The sequence below is a fragment of the Sturnus vulgaris genome, chromosome 1 (genome assembly GCF_052056855.1).
Source record: "Sturnus vulgaris isolate bStuVul1 chromosome 1, bStuVul1.hap1, whole genome shotgun sequence".
Classification (NCBI taxonomy): domain Eukaryota; kingdom Metazoa; phylum Chordata; class Aves; order Passeriformes; family Sturnidae; genus Sturnus; species Sturnus vulgaris.
The window spans coordinates 36673129-36697667 of NC_142243.1; the positions used below are offsets into that span (position 1 = coordinate 36673129).

General features: G+C 35.9%; 1 protein-coding gene across 1 annotated transcript in view; it reads left to right on the forward strand.

Moving 5' to 3' along the window:
* LOC106857355 (inactive phospholipase C-like protein 2) overlaps positions 1-24539 on the forward strand; it is a 106990-nt gene that overhangs the window by 76452 nt on the left and 5999 nt on the right. Inside the window, exons 5-6 of the mRNA XM_088163876.1 lie at positions 6506-6581; positions 20579-20688. Of these exons, the coding sequence (XP_088020002.1) occupies positions 6506-6581; positions 20579-20688 (186 nt within the window). The remainder of the gene's footprint in view (positions 1-6505; positions 6582-20578; positions 20689-24539) is intronic.

The window sequence follows — 24539 nt, forward strand, 5'->3', positions numbered from 1 at the left end:
TTCAGTGACTCTGTGCTTCTGTGCTAAACTTATTTTTTGTGTAGTTAAAGAAATATTTTCTAATTTAGACAATAAATTTGCTAAAAAACTTACTGCTTTGAAGGAAATTTGGTTTGACGTGATGAGTCCTCTGAGTGTAGAGAAGTAGCAGTTAGCAGCTTAATTTTCTTACCTTGGTACCTTGGATTGTATTTGGATAGGAGAAAGATCATCTTTTGTTTATAGAGCTTTGAATTTTCTGTATAAAACCACACCCGATTTTTATCTATAATGAAGTTATTGTTGGTTGTTGTCTTAAGCCAGAAAGCTTCATTTGACTGGAGATGTGAACTTTACCAAAATTCTTTTTCACATAGACTCTTTTAGGTTGGAAGGCACCTCTGGAGATCATCTGACCTCAACCCCTTGCTCAAAGCAGGATCAGATAGTGCAGGTTGCCCAGGGCTGTGTCTAGTTGGCTGTTTAATATCACCAAGGGTGGAGACTCCACAGTCAATCAGGGAAACCTCTTCCAGTGTTTGACCACCCAAGATTCTCCCTGAGCCTTCTCTGCTCCAGGCTGACCATTCCCAGCCCTCTCAGCCTCTCTTCAGATAAAAGATGCTCCATTACTTAAATTTCTGTGGCTTTGTGCTGGACAGTAGTCCATATATTTATTGTACTGAAAAACCCCAAACTGGGATGAGTGCTCCAGATGTGGGCTCACAAGAAAGAGATTGGAAAAACTCAGCATGAGTTTACAAAAGGGAAACGTAGTCTTCTACAACAAGGTGGCATTTGGCAGAGCAGAGGAAAGTTGTGAATTTTTTTCTTGGTAGAAGTTGACTTGTGTTGTTTCTGGGGGCCCTGTTAGAAGTTGGATGTTTCAGAACTCTTTCAGTGTGGTGACCACACTGTTAGAACAATTCATTTGAGTTGTGAGGTTTGCAATCTGATTTTACAGTAGTTTCCTTTCTTATTTGTTGTAACACCATTCTTCTCCAGTGGAAAAGAAAAGGCAGCACGTGTAGTTTAAAACAGCTCCTTATGCAGCTGCAGAGCAAGCTGACCATGGTAGTTGTCACTGAAAGGACTAAGAATAATTCTGCTTGTTCCAGTGCCACAACAAAGATGCCTTCTGGTGTATTGACACTGAATACTGCTTGGATACAATTGATACTGACATTCACTTAGAGCTGACCATATTTTGTTTGAGTTCCCAGTACCTATAATGGTTCTTGAGGGCAAAGAGTTTATAGGGAGTGCCTACCAGAGTTCCTTTCCTTGCTGTTACTGCTTGGGGCAATGGTAGCAGCTTCTGATCCTCACTGTGTAACACATCTTTTGAAATGGTGCAGATGCTACTAGCAGTTTGGGATGCCCTGTGTTAGGTTTCCTACTTTTGTGAAGTGTTGTTTGCTATTGGTGCTATTAATACCATCCTGGGCTTAATAAAATGTCTGGAAAATGCAAATTACATGTTTAGTACTGTTGATAAGAGCTCCAGTTTAGCTTCTGAATACTACGGATACATACATTTATTAGAAATGTAGTTTCTGTAGTTTGTGATTTCAGAAATATATCTAATATGCAGAAGTTTGGATGAAAGTAGAATGTGAGCACCATTTTAATGATGATTTGATTTATACCTGCTGTAAGTATGGTTTCAGTTTTGCTGTTGGAATATAGGTCTAAGAGTATTGGCAACACATTTACAGATTTTGAAATCTAAATGTGTGGTGTGCTTTTCTTGCTAAAAATAATGTTCATCCTTGATGTTGCAGTTCTGTCAGTGAAGGTGTTTTCTCTCACTGAGTTTCATCAGCCAGACACAGTTTATTTTGATTTTTTGGTTGATTTTTCCATTTGAAAATGCAGCTGATGTCTCCCTGTGTGCTACCAACCAGTTCTACATGCAGAAGAACTGAGAATAAATCTTGAGGTTTTTGAAAGATTTCTTTCCCAAGGCCTATGTTAAATGTGATATTTAAAATATTTACAGTTAAGTTCAGTTACATGTTTTCCACAAGTGAGGGCATAAACAGAATGTTTTATCTTCTATTAGAAGACCTGTCTGTGTGAGCCTAGTAGAAACAGATCTTGTTCAAATTCATCTGAAATTAAATAAATGGTTTCAAATACATGCATGTGTACATACATGTGAGCACTTGCATTGGTCTACATGTTGTGAGTTCATAGCGCGCAACTCTTTCGTAAAACAACAAATCAGACAACAAACTTTGAAACATTAAAAAAAGTCTTAAAGGATAGTCTAGACATTGACATATTTAGTTTTAAGTAACCATCTTAATGAGAGAGTTCTGCTTTGCTGAGAAGGAGGATAGATTTTTGTCAGTACATGAGTTTCGAATTTGGTTTGTGAGGACAGCATCACTTAAGTGATGAACTCTTTACAATGCAGTTCTATCAGTTTGAACAACAATTGTGATTTCTGATCATCATCACTGGCTTTTTAATGTAGGAACAATATATATAATAATGCAGGTCTCCAATCCTCATTGAGAATTCTGGACTAATCATTTAGTGTTTATTTCTGACCCTCCATAATAATAATTTAATTTTTAAAATGTATTTCTTGACATTTGTCAATTCATTAGAATAACTAGGTAAAATACTTGCATGATTTAAGCAACAGAGTTTGAAAAATATAACAAATAGATCAAACTGTCATTCTGGCCTCTGTAAAAATGTGATGACTTCAAGGCACATTTAGCATACCATTCTGCATTTCCCATTTTCCACTGACCAACAAAAGAAGTAGGATAGTCCAATCTGTAATGAGTACCTGAGAAGTTCTCTGGTCCTGCTAAGATTAGAGTGTGGTGGTGGGGTGGGAATTGAAAGGAGAGTTGAAGCAATTTCAGCGTTATATCTTATAAGTTCTATATTTAAAATGCATTTTTGGATATTTTGAATCTTTGCTTCCAGAAAAAAAGCAGCGTCGGTTAGAAATGTGAATCAGTATTGTAAAAGGCTTGCTAGAAGATTCTAAACTTCATGTAACATGTTCTTTTCTTGAATATGGATGGGTAATTTGCAATATATTTTTAATGATCAGGTGGTGATGACCTGGTTTTTCCCTATTACATTTGTTTCTGTTTTTCTTTGCAAATTTGTCACTGATAATATTCTAGAAGTTGGACATGGTTAGAAAATACCTGCTTATTGATCGGCTTGTTCAGTATAGACTAGCTTAGTGTAGAGCAGATTCTACTTGGTCTTTCTCCTCAATTTCCACCACTAATTTGCCTTGAGATTTCCTTGTCTTACTCTGCTACAGATATAGTGTTTTTCACACTGAAGCTCCTGCTTACTCATCATTTTCTATTTCACTTTTATGTCAATCACATATATACATACCAGTATCACTTGGATTAGGCTAATTTTCTGTTTAAATATAGCCATTTATACATAGTTCTTCCATATGCTGTGTCTACTAAAAGTCTTTCAGTCTCTGTGGATGTCTACATGAGTGTTTTCATGAGGTTATAATTTTGGCTTGAACACTAGAAAGATTCATATGTTCAAACACTCAGTAAGAGTAATTTAACAAATAGCTGAATACATACTAAAAGTGACTGTGTGGTGAAGAGCAAAGAATGAGAATAAAATTATGATGAACTAATACTATTACTTCATTAATCAAGCACAACTAGAAGGTGACACCTACTCATACACTCAGCATACTACTCCATTATTTTCTTAGGGAAGGACATTCGAAAATTGGGTTTTTCTACAATATTGATTGAATGGTAGTGGCAGTCAACCCCTGAATTATTGCTAGCTCAGCCAGTTCTGCTCTGCAGGGCTGTTAATCTTAAATACAGCTTTGTATGTACTTTAGAGACCAAAGATAATGAGAGTAACTGGTCTTGATAATATAAAAGTGGATGTAAGAATAATTTCTGCCACATCAAATGCATTGCCAGTTTTCTTCAGAAGTTGCAAAGAGGGCATTCCTTTTGATCTGAGGGTATTTAGCAGCTTTCCATACTGGAACTGTGACATATGAAATTTGTGTGTTATTTTGAATTCTTCAATGTTAGCCTGACCATGATGAAAGGACACTTTAGTTTATTTTCCTTTCATCTGCAGAACTAGTAAAACTTTCTTGTTTTGTCAATACAGAACGTAAGCAAAAAAGCAGTAATGTAAGCATTTTTATTCATATTAGAATTCTCTTATTTCTGAAAATCAGTGCAGTGTCTCAGATTAAGTTTTCTAATCAGCTGAGACTTGTTATCCACTGCTTCTAAATTATCTGATATAGGGCATATGAAGGAAGCAGAGCAGATGGATATGTTCTGTGTCTGGAATAGGACCTAACTGAGATGACTTCGAAATTGTTATTGTATATATGGGATCAGGAAAACAGAGTAGGGCAGTTGTAATATTTCCTACAATTCCTTCAAAACAAATATCTTGATCAGGCATCACAGTTCTCTTTTTTTTTTATGAACTCCAGTCAAAACAGTGCTCAGGTGAAAGGACTCATATTGATAGAGAATTCCTCTCTAGTCCTTATTACTGTGTATTAGCATTCCAGAAATGCTCAACATTTCATTTCTCAAGGTAATTTTTTATTCAGAGAAACCTGCTTTACAGTTCCTTTTCAGTTAGTTAGCAAAATGGCATCAGCTACTGGAAGCATACAGATGACATCAGCTGTGTTTTGGTTCTCTCCATTTAAGTTCATTGCAGAAACAAATGTGTTACGTGACATCCATATTGAAACAGGTATATCCTTGCCTGTCAAGCAAATTTATAGTGATCTTATTTCAATTTGTGAATTCTGTTTTGGAGACTGAGTAGTAAGGAAACACAGTGAAATGGGGCTTTCTCCTTGACCAAGCAGGAATAGTCAGTTTGCAGTGCTCCCTATGTGGGTGAAATATAATATTCTCTTACTTAAATTGTCTTCAATTTGTCACACTTAAATAGTAATCAGCATAATTCTATTTATAGGTAGTTTTTGCTTGAGTGAAAATTGATATTTAAATTCAAAGAACAATCCAGTTAAAAATGGGGTAAGCTGATTTTTCACTTGAACCTTAGCAACGTGATCAAGTTACTTTTCCTTCATATATTATAATTTATATTTATTTAGAACAACCCCGATGACTGACGTAATATAATTTAGGTTAAGCAGTTACTTTAAATGGAGATTAATTGGGATGTGAGGATTAAGTTAAATTATCCAGTATTATGGCCTCCACATATACTCTAAAGTTGCTTATTCACATGCTGTTTTGTGTAGCATGAACTAAAAATTTCAAGGTTTGCATCATTTTCTGTGTTGATTCAAACTGAAATAATAGAAATAGAATTATTTTTAAATGCTTTGTCATTTGTTTAAACCAGATTTTTGTGCAGCTGACAGTTATAGAAGCTTGTAGAGCAGCTTGTCTGTGCAGGTGATTTTCCTCCTCACTTGCTTGCACACTTGTCATGATCAAAAATCTGAGACTTGCTTACCTGCTTCTCAAAATTGATTTATGCCTTATTTGGAGCAATGTTCAGAAAAATAGCCTCAATGTCATTCAGCTGGGGAAGGCTCCTTCTAATATGTGTGAAGAAGTCATGCCTCTTACAGTAATTTTTCTCTGAGGAGGAGTGTTAGAGAGGTTTGGGCTTGTTTTTTCCCTCTAACATGGAATGTTCCTGCTCATAAAAGCAAATTGTGGTCTCCTAAGGAAAAGCAAGTTCCACATGAACACCCACATAAGTAACATGTCAAAAGTTTAGTCATTGTTTTAGTAGAGAGAAAATTGTCTGCTTGAGTGGATACCAGAGACTTCAGTGGGTAAAGTGTGAAGCAAAGTTGTTACTTCTTAGTACATATCCTAGGCTGAAAATTCTGCACAGTTTCATCTTAGTAACTGTGCATTCAGCCGGGCTTCCCTGAAAGGCTTTTTGTTTAGAAAGACCAGCTAAAGGAATAATTTATTTTCTTATCCTCCTATACCAGCCTCAAGTGGTTAGTTTTCCTCCATAAAGCATTGTCTCATGCATATGTGCAGGACAAGCCACAAAAGGGAAAATGTAGAGAAAAAAATCTGGAAAAGCAATGGAATGATGCCTAGGAAAAAATTATGCACTGGGTCATGAGTGTCATCATCCTGAGTGTTGGAGGGAATGAGGAGGAGGAAAATTGCATCCAGGTTACCTCACCCACGCCACCAAAAGTGATTGCCTGGTTGTATCATTTCCAGTTGCTTTGGTAGGCAGTGAACTATGGAGTAGACATTTTGCTTCAGTATTCACAGATGTCAGCCCAAAATCGTATTTTTTATGCCTTTATGCAACGTTTTTATGCCTTTATGCTACGTTTAGGGCACTTCTCTGCCTCGTTGGGACGAGGAAAATGAGTGTATTCATTATGTTAATAATAAATATTAATTTATCGATATGAGTTCAATTTTAAGCATCGTTTGCAGGTGAAAATTTTAGAGTAAAAATTTAATTTTACTGATATTCTGTATATTTTAATTTATTTTCTCTACAGATGATTCACACCATTAGGATTCTGGTTGAAAATACAGATAGCTTATATGAGAAGATAGTACAGTGTCAGAAAGCAGGTAAGTACAAGCTGCTTTTAAAAAATATTATACAGAGCTTACTGCATTTTTTTTATTTTCCAAAACTTATAATCAGTATCCAATCGTAGCAAAAAAACCCAAACCCAGACAACCAAAACCTAACAACCAAAGAACAAAAAAACCTCATACACAAAAAAAGAAGGGATTACTGTAATTTAGGTACATCCAGTAGGAGTGAAAAGACATTTCAAATAATAGAAATCAAAGATTCATAGAATTACATCTTGAATTTGGAAATTGCAAGTATTTTATACATGGACAGGAGCTTGTCTGTATAGTCATTTCCACAAATGAAAACACAACATCACAGGAAACAAAGACAATGATCTTTCTTCACACTGAAATTTTTTAACCATTTGCTCCTCTTTCTCTATGTGAGAACTTTTCTTCTTTTGTTGTGGTAGCCCAATGTCTTCAAGAGCCTTTGTGAAGCTTGAATTGTCAGAAGAACATTGCCTTCTGGTAATTATGTGACAGAAGGTCAGATGTTTGGTTCCTGAATTTCTCTACATCTGTCGGGTGGATGCCCTCTGGTTCTGTGTTGTTCCCGCAAGTTTTCTGAAAGGTTTCCTGGATCTGATAAATATTTGAAGTAGATGGTATAACTACTTCTTGACCCCTTCACAAGCTGACCCTTTTTTAACATGATATTTTGTAACAGTTTTCTCATTTGGACACAACTGAGTTTTGAAGGTTTCCTGCTTGTTTTGATAGCAGTCTGACCTAGCTGTTTAAATGTGATTGTTTTCTTTCGACCTTCTGTTTTATAAATAATGTTACAAATTTGCTCAAAGTGATGCATCACATTTTGCATCAGAAACAGGAATGCTGCCAAAGGCTCAGCCAATGAATTTACAGCCCTGTTTTGCATGACTCAATTGGAACAAAAGCTTTTTATATACAAATACATTTTTATCTACCTGATATTTAGCATCCTGCAGATCCCATTATCTTCCATGATTTTCTTCCATTCTTTGATTTGCTTCTCCACTCTCCTACAAATTCCAGTCTCTTTGCTTTGTTCCTTTTCCCCAAAAAGAAAAAAAATAATACACTTACACCCTCAACCTTCCTTTACAAACTCTCTCCTACTAACAGTGACTTCCATCTCAGACCAGCAGCAAGGAACGTTTACCCACTCAGAATTTCTAAATCTCCCGTTGATTCACAGCATGTACTCCTCAGACACTGTGAACTTCAGTCACACCACAGAACTGTCAAATCCCTGAAAATTTCAAGTTGCCATATTTATTTCAAGTTGTCAAATATAAATACCGAACATAAATTACCAAACATAAATACCATGAGTGACAAAGTATTATTTCACATATCTTATTGATAGACGCAGAGATTTATCTAAAATACTGTGGTGGTTTTGGCTGAGATAGTTATTTTTTCTTCCTAGTTGCAGGTATGAGACTGTGCTACAGAGCCGTGCTTTAAAATGGGGCTGATAATCCAGAGATGTTTCTGTTACTGCTGAGCACTGCTTACACAGGATGATGTTTTGCTTTGCTTGTGTGCATGTCTTTTGCTTTACCCATTGAACTGTCTTTATCTCAACCCACGAGTTTTCTCACTTTTTCTCTTCCGATTCTCTCCCCCATCCCATCCAGGAGGAGTGAGCAAATGTGCAGTACTTGGCTGCTGGCTGGGGTTAAACCACAGCAGTACCAAACACAAAATGTATTGTGTTGTTGTAAGGATGTTGCCTGGTAGATGTTTATGCTTGCTTCTTAAATTACCTCCCATTTCTGTGGTGATAATGTGCTATTAGTTTTTTAGTGTCACCAGTGTCTTAAGCAGTTTAGATCCTTGGTTAGAGGTAAGGCAAAAGCTAGTTGCCTGAATGTCAGTATTTAGAATTGTTGCTCTTCAGAAAAGATTGCTTGCTACTAGCTTATATGCATTCCTGTAAACTTCCATATGTCTGACTTTCTTGAGTCTTACCACCTTATTTTACAATGGGGACAGTTGGGTCCAGGTTTCCTTTGTTTAAGAATGCTAAAAACTTAAAGCCTATGCTAAATAGTGGAGATTTTGATCTCCTTCAAATGAGAACCCTCCAGCATGGTGACATAAGCCTAAGTATGGATTATGTAATAGATCCTGCTATTTAGGGCAGCTTTAGCCCTGCAGGGTCAAGGCATTTTTTAAGATGAATGGGCTGAACTGAATTTCCTATTAGTATCAATGGGTTTTGAAGATTGTCTTATTACTGATTGATCTCATGATTTCAGTAGATGCTACTCTAATTACAAGTAAAAGATTATACATTTTCCTATGTAGTTTCTTGATAAGAAGAAAGCAAAATCATGCCTTTCTCTGGGCCTTTTTGTTTTCTTTGTGGCTCAAAGAGTGAAAAAGCTGCTGAAATAAGAAGTACACAAGCTGCCAATAAGAAGTAAATTTTTGTTGTCATAACCCGACTTGTAAGAGAATTTTGTTAAATAGGCAAAGTGGATTCACTCTATTGAACTATTTTCTATCTTAAGTTTAATAATAAAACGTTTGGCCTCCTATAGAATTCAGACCTAGTTTGAAAATAAATGCAGACTATGCTGACTATTTCCTTGATTGATAGCCTTTTGGATAAGCAAAGATACAATTAATAAGATGGCTATTTTCAGAATTCAGGTTTTTTGCTATTAATGTTTTCTGAGACCATTTAACTATAAACATCTCTCCTAATTTTGGTTCTTTAAAATTAAACCATATTAAAAACCTCTCTGTTTTCTTCATATCAGCATATTAATTTCAGCTCAACATATTCAGTTCTTTGTTAAATAGTTATTGAAAGTAATTTAGATACATAAATAATGAAAAGATCTGGGAATGTGATATTGCTTTGCTTCCCAGTGTACTTTTCTTCTTTTCAGAATTAAGAAAAAAATCCACATAACTTCAAGATGACTGCAGTTCCATTTATTTTGTTGCTATTAAGCCAGTTAAAGATGCTGAAAGAAAATAGAATCTAAGTGCTAAAGGGAATTTGAAGATAATCTGGTCCATTGCCTGAATCTCTTAGAGACGTAAATGCTCCTGTATCTTTGCTAGAGTAAAGAATTTGAATGTCCAGGTCACTTTACCCCATTTATAGCCTCCTTTGTACCCAAATCACATAATTCCTGAACTCCTCTTTTGAATTTTCTCTTGCATTTTTTGCTTTATAATTCAAATACTGCCTGAGCTCATCCATGGTTAAAAGAGAGAACCATGACTTAGGAATTCATTTTGGTGTTCAGCAGTGGAAGCTCAGAAGATATTCATTAATTATGGGGACAATAATTACCAGACACAACTTGCTGGTGTCGAAGAACTACTGAACTTAATCAAATGTAGATTTGATTGGAGGATTTTTGAGCAACCTGGTGTGGTGGAAGGTGTTTCTGTGCATGGCAGAGGGTTTGGATCTGGATGTTCTTTAAAATCCCTTCAAACCCAAACCATTCTATGCTTCTATAATCTTGGGAAATATAGAATCAATAAGGGTAAATTTATGAGTGTAGGGGAAAAGATGGCCTAGACAATACCTGCAAGGAATGGTCTCTGAGGTTTCTGTTTTAATTCAGAAAATGAAGTTATTGTATAGAGCTCTAGCAGTGTCAGTTTAGTGTTAATATGATTCATAAATGTGTATTTCAGCCCTGTTTGCTCAAACTAAGGATGAATTCCTTTTTAAGAGTTCAGATTCATAAAAAAAATACATATTTCTTTCCATATGGTTTTATAGACATAACCTTCCCTAGGCATCTGTGCAGCCAGAATTCTTGTTCAGATTCTTATTTTCTGGGATCTCAGCTCCACTATCCTTTCTCTGCATTTGACCATCATAGTTTTGCCTTATGCATGTCATTTTCCTGGCTGTTGTTTTGATGATGTCTATCCGTGGATGGATTTTTATACTTTTTTCCTCATTGTGCATCAGGACTGAGCTGCTTTCACTTTTCTTGTGTTTGCTCATTTGTTAGCAAGAGTTTCCAGTGCCTGATGGGTTTTCACCCCTCGTCATGCTTTTTGTCATGGTGTCCCAAAGGCTCTCTGTAAACATCCAACAGGCTACTTCCTTTGAATTTGTTTTTAAAATTATCCTACAAATATAGCTAGATTGACACATATCCTCCTACCACCTTAACCAAAATAGTTTTCACTGCTTCCTTGTGCTCCCCACTCTTCCTTTATCCATCTGTTCTCTTTCGTCCTCATACTTTGAGTTGTTGGAGCAGAGTCTGTCTTATTTATCCCATCTGACTGACTTTATTTAATAATGCAAGTAATGAATGACATAAAAGGAGTATATTTTCTAACATGTAGTTCAAAGCAGCCCTGGTTTCAAGAAAGGAAATATCTAGCCATTCTGGATGTCATTAAAGATAAACACAGTATGCAGTATCTGTTGGAAAAAGGTTAATCTGATCTGCATGCAGAAAAATACTAGGATGATGGCCATACAAACACTTGAAATACTTCTGATAGTTGAAAATTAAAGGAATAAAATCAAATTTGTTTGAGTAATTAGAACTCTTACTTCCCCACTGTTACTACTTAAGCTTTCCAGCAAAATTATATTTCTACTGAGCTGCTTAGATTTTCTTTTTACTATTTGTTCTGATTATTTGTATTCTAAGTTGGTTTTTGACTCACGTTCACCAAAATAAAACATAAAATGTTTTTCTTACATAAAATGTAAGAAAAAATAATATTCTGACAGATTAGATAATCCACTGACAGTGTAAAGGAGATTTATATACTTAACTATTGAGGAGCACTTTTGACTTGGTATATAGGTAAGCAATTGAGTTTTTTATTTAAACTGTGAAAGGCAATGACTAGGTTCCCAATATTTCTGCAGTTATCCCTGACTTGAATTGTGGTTTTTGTGGTTTGGGTACTGTGGAGTTCATCAGAACTTGTTAATCCATATCTTCTGAAATACTGTCTCTCATCAACAGGCCTTGACTCTTGGTTAGAAGCCATTGCATTTAAACTACTGTTTTGTAAATAGGGAGTGAAGGAATGCTGCTCAAGCTGTTATCATTGGACTTTGCACCTGAGAATATTTAATTTTTTTACTGCCATCAGTAGGACATGCTGATCTTCAAGTTATGTCTTAGAATTGGAACCATGAGGTTCACTTCAAAAGAAAGCAATCTATAATATTTATCACCATCACATAAACTCCAATTTCACCTGCTATGGCTAAAGCAGTACTTGGAGACCCCTCTCAGCGAGTCTCCATGCTTTTGAGATTCCTGTTCTTCCTTGTTTTCTTTATGTTCACATTTTTAATAAGCCAGTTATCAAATTGTTTTAACAACTTTCTCCACATTTGTCTCCACATTCGATAATTTTCAGTATTTATTAGCAGGCTTTTGCCTGATAGTTAAGGAATTAAAGGGTGTAATCAAGTTATTCCCTTTATTTGTTTCTAAACTTTCTGTATTCTGTTCCATAATTATTACCAGTTTTTTTTTTTCTTGTTTGCTCTTTGTCCTATCTACTCCTTTTTTCTGTATTTTTTCTTCTTATTTGTCCTTCCTCCTCAAGTGACTCCACTAAGCCTCTCCAGGTGCAGCTCCACAGCAGTTCAGATTATACTGACATTACATGTACGCCCTGGCTCTGTAAACCTGTTCCTCTCCTGTGCCTTGAATAGTCTTGAAACCACATTCTACTGGGGAGAAGGGGAAGTGAAGAATTGCACTTAGATCAACTTAAATAGTATTAGGGAATAGGTGATGAGTAATTTTTCTTTATGCTCAAATCTTTTTCACCATAGTTATTCACACCAGTCATACACCATTTTTTCCCCCATTGCTTTTCATACATAGCTCCCTGTAATACCTTGGATGGTATTGGGTTTTTTGTGAATCTGATGTATTTTGCAAATGGGCGGATGATTCCTAGGAGACATCTCACATACTTCTTAATGACCTCACTCACTGGTACTAGGGCAAATACTTGACCAGCACAGACTTATGCATTACTCTCTTGAGTTTTCCCCTTCACATGAAGTCTTTTTTTCTCCTTCTGTTAATGTAATGCTAGAAAAGGAAGAAGTTAGATTTCTGTGGAAGTGTAAGATATTCATTACAGTTGGCTGTGAAACAATGTGGGCTCAGCCAGTTCTGAACACTGGGAAGAATTACAATGTGCCATAAATCAATATCTTTATTAAGTCTGCATTCTAACATTCAATAAAATTAGAAACTTCTCAGTAAAATCTCACTGGTCTCTCTTGAGTATCAAGACTGATAAACAAAAGATGGAAACAGCAGTCTGTGGAAAAAAAAACAACTCTCGTTTAGACCTCTCTTGTGTTTATGCCCTTTATTGACAATCTTAATTCATTCTCATCCATGTAGTGGCTGAACTGGACCCCCATTCAGAAATATAGTCTGTCTTCACAGAGAAGTGTCTTTGTGGAATTAAGTTTTCGGTACATTTGGGATGGAATACCATGGGTCAGTTTTCCAGAACACCTGCTTTAATATATGAAGGTCTGTTTCTCTGTGAATTTTGTAGAAGCTTTGTTTTGGAGGAAAAGAAAAAGTGTTGGTGTAGGTTTTCTGAGTTTAGTCAGTTTATATTCTTTTTGTTGACTTTAGTATCTAGAAGGGTAATTTTACATAGGATTTTTCTTGCAAGTGTTTGTAAGGGTGGTTACTTAAGGGTGGTTTGTAAGGAGATGGTTACTTAACCCTTGGACGTAACAAAGTTGTAGCATAGATGTTACAGGTTTCCTCTTTTCAGCTTCATACCAGCGTAAGCTTGGTACTGCAACTACTTTGAATCTCTTCTGATGGTATTTCTTAAAGAATTTAGTGAGCATCTGAAGTCCTCAATGGCTCCCCAGCATTAAAGAAAGTCTCTTATATGGAAAACTGAACTGTTGTGATTGCATTTGGGACTGTGTGAGTCTGGATTGGAAGAATAAATACCAATTTAAAGAAAAGCATGCAGAAAGGATGGTGCTCAGCAGGCTGTGTTGCCACTGTTGTTTGGGATGTTGGAATAAGAAGGTTCCTCTTAAATATGCAATTTGTCTTTACTATTTTTCAAGGATAATAGGGCACTGGGCACCAAAATGGTTTTTAACCACCTAAGTAGGGGCAGTACATACATGTCTGTCTGTGTCTGAGGAACATTTCCACTTACTACAGAGATAGTGCACAGTGCCAAAGAAGTTGGAGTAATTAAAAAATACTACTAAAACAACTAATTTAGGTACTGTGTTCTTTTGTCAAGTAGTTATCTGAATATACTGAATGCAATAATTCATGCCTTGAGCATCTTAAATCTGCAGCAAAATATTCTTTGAATCTGCCAAGAAATTCTGATTCTCTAGTTATGGTGTAATATTTTTTCAGTGTCTTCAATGGAAACTAAGTTTTTGGAAGTACTTCAGCATTTAATCTTTGTTCTTGCTAAGACTCCATTTTTGCAGTTAGTAATGATTTTTATGAAATACAGAGCTACTCTAAGCATTAGTTTATTAAGGTTCATTTTAAATCTTTGTGAGAAGAGTGTTTTGTATGCAAAATATGTGAGAATTTACAAGTATAGTGACTTCTACTGCTTCTCTAACATGATGGATTTGATTTATTGTTGATATGGTCTGATAGCCAGACTCTTTTCCCAATCTCTTTTTTTGATAAAATTGATTTTAAGAGGAAATTGTTTGTGAGGCTGAAATAGCTGATTAAGGAATATAATCTAAAATAAAAATATTAAGAAACATATTTAGTGCTGTAAAAAATTAAAGCTGCCACTTTCAAAGGTGTGGCCAAGAGTAGCAGCTGTATAAGCAAATGTTGATATGTGGAAATGAATACCTAGAGTCTTAATTTCTTTCCTAGAATTTTTTGTTTCCTTTATTACCATTTAACCTACAGAGTGGAGGAAGAAATATTTGAATATATAAACCGATTTCTTGGATTTTTTTTCTTGTAAACAAATCTGTGTATGCCAGTTATTCACAGCATCTTTGTAAGTGTTTGAGTCTACAGTGTAGTAGACCTGCAAGGTGTGGTAACCTAATCAAAAGCTGTGAGGTATTTTCCTTACGTTTAAAATTTTTAATGTTTATTTAGTTTTACTTTGTATTTATAACCCTTTCGAAAAGTATTTAATTTGCTATTAAATCAAAGAGCTCTGCCAGAAATGAAATAGACTATATTTGTCTTGACTGAATTTAAGTGCTTCACACCTGGAGTATTAACAGTGTATATTTCATACAGACATAGTCAAATTTTGTTTGTTACTCATTTCACGTTACTCTTACTCAGTATATGCATTTATTGCCAGAGTTTCATCACTGTGCTTTTTCACTGAGAAAGCTCTTTGTTAAGAGAAAAAACATAGCAGGAGGAGCCCACCTGCTGTGTAGTCATGTGTCAGCTAGGTTGTAAATCATCTCTTGGCAAGAAAGCTTTCATCAAAGAAAACAAATGAGCATGTCAAGGAGAGATTTGGCTTTAGAAACACAGCTAAGCAAGTGTTATGCTGACTGTTTTGCTAAAGATTCCTTGAAAAATTAGTATCTTGGTTCTCAGTTAAAGAAAAGGTGTGAATTTTTTTGCTATAAACTGAGATTGTATGCCAGGGCTTTGTGATAGGAACTCTTACAAAAGCAAACAAATCTCAGAGTTCCAAATGTTCCTGAACTTGTACCATACAGCTGTGTACTTCAGTTTTCCATGTTTCAGTTTCTTTTCACATCTTGATTTTAATAAACATGTAATTATCGTCAGAGAGTTCAAACAACGATACATATATTGTATGTAAAACCATAATTACATGAAGCTCAATGACCTAATGCCACTTTCCTTTTTATAGAGGCTTCTTAACTAGTTTAAAAATAGCAGAATCACTTATGCTGCTTTATATATAACATTTTAATTAATATCTTAAGTATGGTATTTTAGAACTATAGTGAGAGCCCAGTAGTGGGAGGAATTACTAACCAACTTCCAACAAGTGCCATTTCTAATTACTAATTAAGGATAATGAATTTCATATGATGTAGCTTTATTTTAAAGAAAGGAAGAAACTGTTTTTTCAAGCTAAATACAGTTGAAGATGGGTGTCTTTTAATAGTATAAAAATGTTGCTTTTGAGATATATCACCAAATAATATTTTTTGGTGAAGATATGATGTTGGGACTACAACAATATGCAGGGCATCTTTGTTCTAGCATTTCAAGCATCGGTAGAGCAATAACAGATATTTTAAGCTGATATGAATGTTGTAAATTCTGAATGGTTTTGTATCTACTGAACTTATTTGTGAAAAATTAAACACTAAGAATCCAGGACTTAAGACAAAGCTGAAGTTCCAGTCTGGAAGCTGTTCTGACAGGGGATGACTCAAAATTATCACCCTGTCAAGACAATTATATTGCCTTGTATGTTTTATTTAGGAAAACTTTTTGTTATTAAAGTATGTCATAGCAATAAGACACCTTGCTCTCTATGCTGTCATTTAGTCCTGGTTTAGTTTATAGACATTAATGTTCCATCAGAATATGTTAAGCATAAATTAATACAGGTTTGACATTCTATGCATGTAATACTAGGTCATCCTGCAGCTGGTTGAGGAAACACAGGACTGTAGGGTCCTTAAGTCTGCTTCCCAGTACAGCCCTTGAAAATTTATTGTGTCAAGCTCTATTTTAAAATGAATGTGAGTTTTTCATCTGAGTATTTTTCTCATTTTAAAGCTGATCACAGAACCATATCTACAATAGTAATAAATTTCGCATAAGTTCCGATTTTGCTGGTGAACAGCCATCCTAATATTGTCCTTTAGCTGCAATGATCCTTGGAGGGCCCAGGTCTTACCTGAGTGGTGTAGAGTATCTAGATTGCTCCTCTTTTGGTTTTCTTTTTGCAAGACTAACCAGGCAAATTTTTGTTAGTCTCCTCAATGATACATGGTTCCTACTTCATTGAGTAGCCTTATGGTACTTCTCTTTTCCTCATGCCATTTGAAGTTACTAAAATGGGAGAATTGTGCGTAAAATTTCAGAGTAGCTTCTTGAATGGTAAGGTATTCCTGGGGGAATGAAGAAGTGTTAAAGCCATCTAATGCATTCCAGGGCTGTGGGAAAGGGTCTGAGAGAGAGGGAAAAGCTGAGAAAATGAAATTCAAACTAACCAGCATTCACTGGGGACCCAGAAAGGGATTCAGCACTGATGGGGAAAATATTATTTGGGAATGCTGAAGGATTGCTTCTGAGAATGCTTTAGAATAAACAAGTGTGCCGCAGAGGAGAAGAATACGCTGTGATATCTCTGGTTATGATTAGGAACATTTGTCTGCAGTATTTTGTTCACTGTACAAAGCTGCTGTTGAATCATGCTCTTGCTGTGTTGTTACATACATTACAGTGTGTTTACATGCCTTGCAATAGTTGGGATGAATGCTTCACTGGAAAGCTGGTCTTTTTAATGTGGAAGACTTGAATCAGTTTTCATTTTGCAAATGCTTAGGAAATTGTATGGCTTCTGTCAGCTCACCCTGACTTACGCAGTGATAACCAGACTTCTTAGGGCAGGTTATGCAACCTAACTGTCCTTAGCACCCCCAAGCAGAAACTCAGAATGGGACCAAATAATGATATTTGAGGCCTCATCACACTGTCACAAGCAGTAGAGTTACCACAGTCAAAACAAGTTAAAGAAAGCTGGAAAGTAGGACTAAAGCAGTCAGCCTCACTTCAGTCCCACGAAAGGTGGGATATCCACCCTTGGTGATATTGAACAGCCACCTCAACACAGTCCTGGGCCACCTCTTCTCTCTGATCCTGGTTTTGAGCCATGGGGTTGGTCCAGAGCTGCCTTCCAACCTCAGTGATTCTATGCAAATCAGGATTTTAGTAGAGTCTCCAGTCAAAAGAGCTTTTTAGATCTGAGCTTTCTGGCTCAAGGCAACAATCAAGAATAACTTCATTGTAGATAAATACGTTTGTGCAGTGGGCAAAAATTAAAACACAGAAAATACCATCCAAACAGAAGAGCACACATCCTATATATTCTTCGTGGTCACTCAGAAAGTTGTGAATTGTATCTTTCTTAACATCTGCCACAATAAATGGAAAATATTACTAACTTGTACTTTCTTTGATTAAGGTGGTATATGCAAAAATATAGTGAGTAATACATCAGGTTAATAGTATGCCTGTTATCATTCAAGAGCTCTCAGGCACTTCAAAATTACTAATTGACTAATAAATCTAGAAGTAATTAAGCCTCATAAAAGTGACTTGTTTACTATATCTTAATGAGAGTGAGAGCTGAATTTTTACTTGCAAGGAGACAGAAAATTGTGTATGTAACAAAGTAATTTAACACTGAGTTTTCTTTGTAAGCATATCCTGAAGGCATGTTTACATGGGTTTATATGGACATGTAATTTATTTTATTAATTTAGCTGTAAATGAGAATGTCTTTCCTCTTTTTTCCTTTTTCTGTTATCCTGTACTAATTTTTTTTTTAATTTAACACTTGTGTTATTCCTTTGTCATAGTTAATGCATGAAATATTTCCAATGCAAAGAGCAAGAAAACCAAGTGGGAACATAGAAGAAGAATGCCAAGAGAGACATAGTCAACAGTTAAATGTTGTGCTGCATTCATGCTCTAAAGTTTAATTGTCCATATATTGTGTAGCAAATACAATTCATGCCTTTCAGCAGATGGAAACACTGAGACAAAGATATGAAATAATTTATTTCAGTTAATCAGGCAAGAGCTAGTAATGGAAGTGGAAATAAAATGCAAATCTACTTGCCTCTGCTTGTATGTTTAGGCTCAGAGCAGGATAGATTTAGTGTAGTATGATGATGAGTTGGCCAATCTGTGAGAGATATTGAGGACAAGGGGGTGATCAGTGCTGTTTAAGCAGGAGGCACCTGATAGCTGAGGGTTTACATGTGTGTGCCCTGGTAGGATGATCTGACTGTTTCATTTTCTGAAGGAGAGTGATGAGATGTTCCTGCCAACTTCCAAGTGTACTTAGCTGGGGTGGAATGGCTTTGGCTGGACAGAAACGTATCATAGCATGAGTGTAGACTGGGAAGAGCATCACCACAGAAAGTTGTCCGTGAACATAAAGGAGCTTTTCTGGCAGAATACATGGTCACCATTGCGTCCACCTGTGTGATATCAGGAACTTGATATACATAAAAATAATCTGAAATGTACAAAGCACCAATTCCACATTCAACATGCAGGCACTCAGAATTATTCTTGATATCTGTCTAAGTGGCTTTAGTTCAAGTTATTATCGATTGCTGGTGTCCACCAACTTTAAAAGCAGTAATTGACAAGATGGGAATGAGGTGCACAACTTCAGAAGTTAACCAGTATGTCTCAGAATTCATTGTACAGATCAGAAAATCTGTAGTGTCATGATGGCTCTAGAAGCGTAATATTGTAAATACAGATCTGTGTATAATCTTTCCATAATCATATTGGGAGTTTATTATTTTGGTTGATATGAAGGGAAAATGGATACTTACAACAATGATGGGTTGATGAACTTTAATTTCTCTCCTGTTTAGAAATCTGTTTTGGGGAACTATAACATGAATATTATACTTGAGACAGCAGAGGCAGAGCTACAGAGAAGTGATTGAAATAAAAATGATACAGTATGTTAATTCAGGGGAAATATTTGCCATTTATTTTTCTTGTAGCAAAATTTAAAATGGTAAGAAAAGGTAGAAAGAATTTTGCCTTTCATATGAATCTATGAATACTTTTTAAAATGTGTGTATTTGTGGGAGTAAGGTAAGGGAGTGTACAATGAAAACATTCAGTCATCTCCCTTTCTTTTAATGACACATGAGTGTGGGATAGATTATGAAGAAGAGATAATGTCCTTAAAAGTCAGTCTTCTCTCAGATTGACAGCAACCCAAGTTTATATGCTTATTCATGGTAATTAAGTACATGTAAATTTTGAAATACATGCACTCACTGGGCAAATTGAAGATTGCAACCAACATAGTTAAAATTATAATTTGTGCTTTAACTATTATGTTCATAGGTGTATGTCACAAGCACTTGCCAACTTTTGACCTCAAAATACCCTGTACGTTATTATTAGAGATGGAGATCCTGAGAGGACAACTGAACTCTGACTTTCATACGGGAGTAGCTGTAATACATGTTAGGTTGCTCTGTGTACCCATGGAAGGACATTTAATGTCTCCTGTGTGAAGGAAACTGCTTAAAGTTTATTTTTATATGGCTTGTAACAGCAGCATGGAAAAAAAATTATATTTCTGCTATCTGTGAAGCGTAAAAGCAAACTTTGAAAACCTCTCAGTGCTTAGATCAAGCTAATCTGAATTTTACTAAAAATTTTTCATTTGAAGTTTGTCAGATACAGGTTTTGTGGACACAGTAGTTTACATGGTATGGTAAAACGTCCTTGGCATTCCTTGGCAAGTTCACTTGGCATTCTTCCTTCACAGTTATTCCTTTATTCTCAGGGATAAGGTAAAGTGTTTATTTTCTGGGCAGACTACACCATATAAGCTGTAAGCTGGAGAACTGTGATGTAAATGCATAAAAGAGCAAGGCACAAAATAAATTTATTGGGCTAGAGTAGTTAATGAAATTACTGTTTCCATCCTAGAGCAACCTCAAAAAGGTTTTTACATGTGGCACAACCAATTCAGCTGTGTGTAGAGCTTATATTCTATAGGAAATACTTGCTGGGCTCCATCTTTTTATAGCAATGACCTAACAGGTGCTTCAGTGGATTTTGGCTTAGAGATATTTGTATATATTGGCATGTTGTATAACATTGCATCTTATTACATCGGATAGATTTGTGCTTGAACAATAAAATGTCTGAAGCTTTTTCACTGTCTTTTTGCCATCTTAATTTCAAGCTGCTCTCTCTATGATCATAAAAAATGCACTAAAATCGATGCTATGCTTGTCTCTCTTTTATTCTCCACAGCAATGGAGTTTCATGAAAACCTGCACAATATAGGAGCAAGAGAAGGCCTCAAAGAAAGAAAACTGCAAAAATCAGTAGAAAGTTTTACGTGGAACATTACAATTTTAAAGGTAATGTGTCTTCCTTTGATTAGTTCCTGTATTTTTCTTTTCAAATCTGTCATTCCAATATTGTTACTGGTCATTACTCTGTGTCACAGTTCAACTGAATTTATTCACTTCTATAATCATAGTCAGTTTAGTTTATATAATCTGAAACCCAGCAGAGTCTCAATGTGACTTGCTATTCTTGTGTAGTCTTATGGAAGCTTATTTCATTTAGTTTTTCTGACATTTTCTTCTTGCAATCTTTTAACATTGGCAGGATCATTGGTAATCTTTACTACATGGCTGAAACAATGAGTGTTGACTTCTGCAAAGTGGCTCAGGCTGGAAGGAAGCTATGCCAGCGTTTAAACCCTGTTTTGTGATTTGAAAGGGAGTAAATGCTAAGGTTAATGCAGTTACTGAAAAACAAAAGGGAAGCTGTTACAGCTGCAGTCAGTGATGAATGGTGATTAATGGTAGAAGCAAATTATGTTCATAATCCAGGCTGAAATAAATTGAGCTATGAGCTGGAGACTCTCTTTACGTTTTGTCGAGCGTATTTGCTTACATTTTGATGAAAGAGTAAATGGTGAAGTGTAAGAAAAGCTTTCAGCCCGAGACTCTCAGGAAACTAGAACGTGCAACAGTTCAGGTTTCCTATCAGTGGTCTTTCATTTCAATAGAGTATATCAAAATTTGTAGCGATAGCAAAACTGCCTCCCTTAATTTATTCCCTCGACACTTTTCTTCTAGCTCAAATTATTCAAGTTTTGTGTTTACATCCACTAATGAGTTCTTCTCTCCCACTCAATCAAATACTTCTTCACTACAATAAACTATAAAGTCTGCTTTAATTATAAAGAAAATTATTTTCTCCCACCTAGTTTTTATTTTTAGTTCTTTTTAAATATGCAGTTCTGTACCGCCTCTTCTCACAGTGAACTATGACAGAAAAGCAGTAATGCATATGTATTTCTCCAGCTTTCCATGTTGGTTTGAACTGTTAAGCTTTTCATGATGTTGCTTGGTGCTCCAATCCCTCTTGTGTTATACTGCACAAATCCATTGCTGAGGAGAGTCAAAAAGTGGTGAAATTTGCTGCAGCATGTACAGTTAATACATTCTAAAAATATGCATGCAGGTTCTGCCTATAGGTAAAGGACCAGAATATCACATTTCCTGTATCAGAACAGAGTTTCCTGAAGACAGTGTATGGGATGTGTCATGTATCAGTCCTATGCTTCCAAGAGGATAGAGTCAGTTCAGTAGCTTTGGGCAAATGTCAAAGAAATAAATTCTTACTCCATCCTTTCTGTCAAAGGTGTCAGATATACCAGCTTGGATAGGCAAACCTATTTTAATGCTGCCTGAAACAGCAGTACCTTTGCTTCAACTCTGCTTTACATTCTGAACATAAGGGTTGGTGGTGGAGGGGAGGTTTGCAGTTGGTGAGTGACTGAAATGTGAAGTCGTGATTTCTGCGTTAGCCAGGAATTGGAGAAGCCACATGGCAGCTCTGGCTTTGAGGAGCACTGAAGGGCTTGTGTACATGTCCTTAGGATTAATGTAATTATGAAGTTAGAAAGCCTGCCTTTTGAAGAGATTATTGAGAAAATGTCTTCAGCATTGACTCGGTGGTGTTATTCTATTCAGAGATTAAGATCTTTTCTTTAGGAAGATAAAATTTGTCCCATAAGTAATATTGTAGTTAAAAACCTGATGAGATTTTAATCAGCTTGTTGTTGAAACTTTAACAGTAGGCATTAAAGAAAGTTCTGCTATGTTGTTTTTAAAGTAATTTACAATACATATATATGTAATTACATAGATGACATTTTAAAAGTAATTTGCAGATACTGCAGTTCAGATAGGCATCTGCTAAGTGCTGTTACTCACGTTTAGATGTACAGAAAGTTAAAGGCTGAGATTTGTTTGAAGTGGCATACTGAGGTTTTTCACTCCTAGCTCTTTAACTGTGGGCTATAGCCATCCTCTCGTGTTGTATAATTAAGCAGAAGTTAAACAGTTTCTAAGACACTACTCTTCCTGTCTGGAGAAAAAGATCTGCAATCATAATTTCAATCTGTCTTTCCATTGCCATGTTCCCAGTTCTCAAAAAACGATGAGAGAGCAGGGATGAAAAGTGAATGTCCGCATTTTTTTTAGTAGAAATTGAGCAGAAGAGCAACAATCTGAACCACTTTAGGAATTTTTTTTATGTGTTGAATTCCCTGCCTTTTTCAAATTAACTTCCTTCTCAAATAGTACAAAAATCCATGTGGAAATACACAATAAATACATGGACTCTTGGCTGTGATACAGGAATTATTGTGTGGCTCTGAACAGCCTTACTAAATAATCTTACATGAGTGCCGTCCTCAGCTCCTGCCCAGAGGACTCATGGAATGCTCACATGGTGTGGCTAATATATTTTCCAAACTGATCAAGTTGCATTTTACCCTCGAGATACATATTGATTGTTCTCTTTCAATTGGGACATTTTGACTGCAGTTGATGCAATGGAAAGTTCAACAAAATAACAAAATCGACAGCTTAATTCTAGGGAAACTTTGTTTAGAACATCTGATGCAGTTATTAAGTATCTCTATCTGTTTTGCATGCACATGCATTACAGATATGGTTTTAAAGGATTTAATTTTTCTTAATTTGAAGCCATGTGGCCAAATTTATTATGAGTATAATATGTATTAATTCAGCTGAAATAGTTCCATCTGATTTGTGTATGTGTATATGCACACATGCCCATTCTTATTCACCCCATATATGTATACAGAGATATTTAACTTCACAACATCACTTAGATTAAATTTGGACTGTTGGCCGATTTAGAGATTGTAAACTGCTAGGATATTAATCTCTTTCAAATAGACAGTTATTTGCTAGTAATTTATTTATTGTTTCTACTTAGGCTGATAGAATTAATATTTTCTATATACAGATAATCACATTTTCTGCCAAAACTACACTGTTGAACAAGGAAAACCACGCTTAAGTACTGTTGCAGCAGACTCCTACAACCTATTGTAAAAATTTATGGACTTGCCTGAGATGGAAAAACTTTGAGAAAAGCCCTCTGTAAGGCTCAGAATTTGAGATGCCCTAGGAAGAACATAACAGCATCTGTAAATTAGTCTTGGCAATGGAGAGCTGTTCTAAACAACAGAGGGAGAGGTCAATTGAAGTATTTGGAATGAATGTGGGACTCGTAACTTCAAATAATATATTTATAAATGGAACATTCAAGGCACTTACAGGACTGCAGCTTCTTACTTTTTAAAAAATAATCTGAACTTTTTAAATTAAATCTCCAAGTGAATTCCAGCAGCCACGGAGCATTCATAAAGCCTCTGATAGTTGCTGCCTGGTTCTGTAGGTCCTCAGAAGGCATCTCAGTTCAGTTTAAATATCTGAAGCTACTAGACTCTTGATGTTGCTGGACTGATGGGATTTTGGCTCCTAATTAACTCCTTATTTAGAAAATAGAAGGTTAAGGCCTTTATGTCCTGATTCCAAAACTGTACTCAGAGCATGTCAGCTGGGGATGGAACATTGTGGTGTGTCACAGAATAATAGAATGGCTGGGTTGGAAAGAACCTTAAAGATGATCAGTTTCAACCCCTCTGCCATTGGCAGGGCCACCTCCCACTCAACCAGTTTGCTCAGAGCAATGTTCCATTGTACTCTGAGGAGCACTTTGAGAAAGGGATAATGGCTTCTTACTTTTCCTGATAGGAGCTTCGGGTTCCAGATCCTGAGCTAAAGACCAGTCATTAATGATAGAGTTTCTTGGGATTTTTGGGGGGAAAGGGTGCTCTTGCAGTTATTTCAAATGTTATCTGTAAAAATTTATTTTC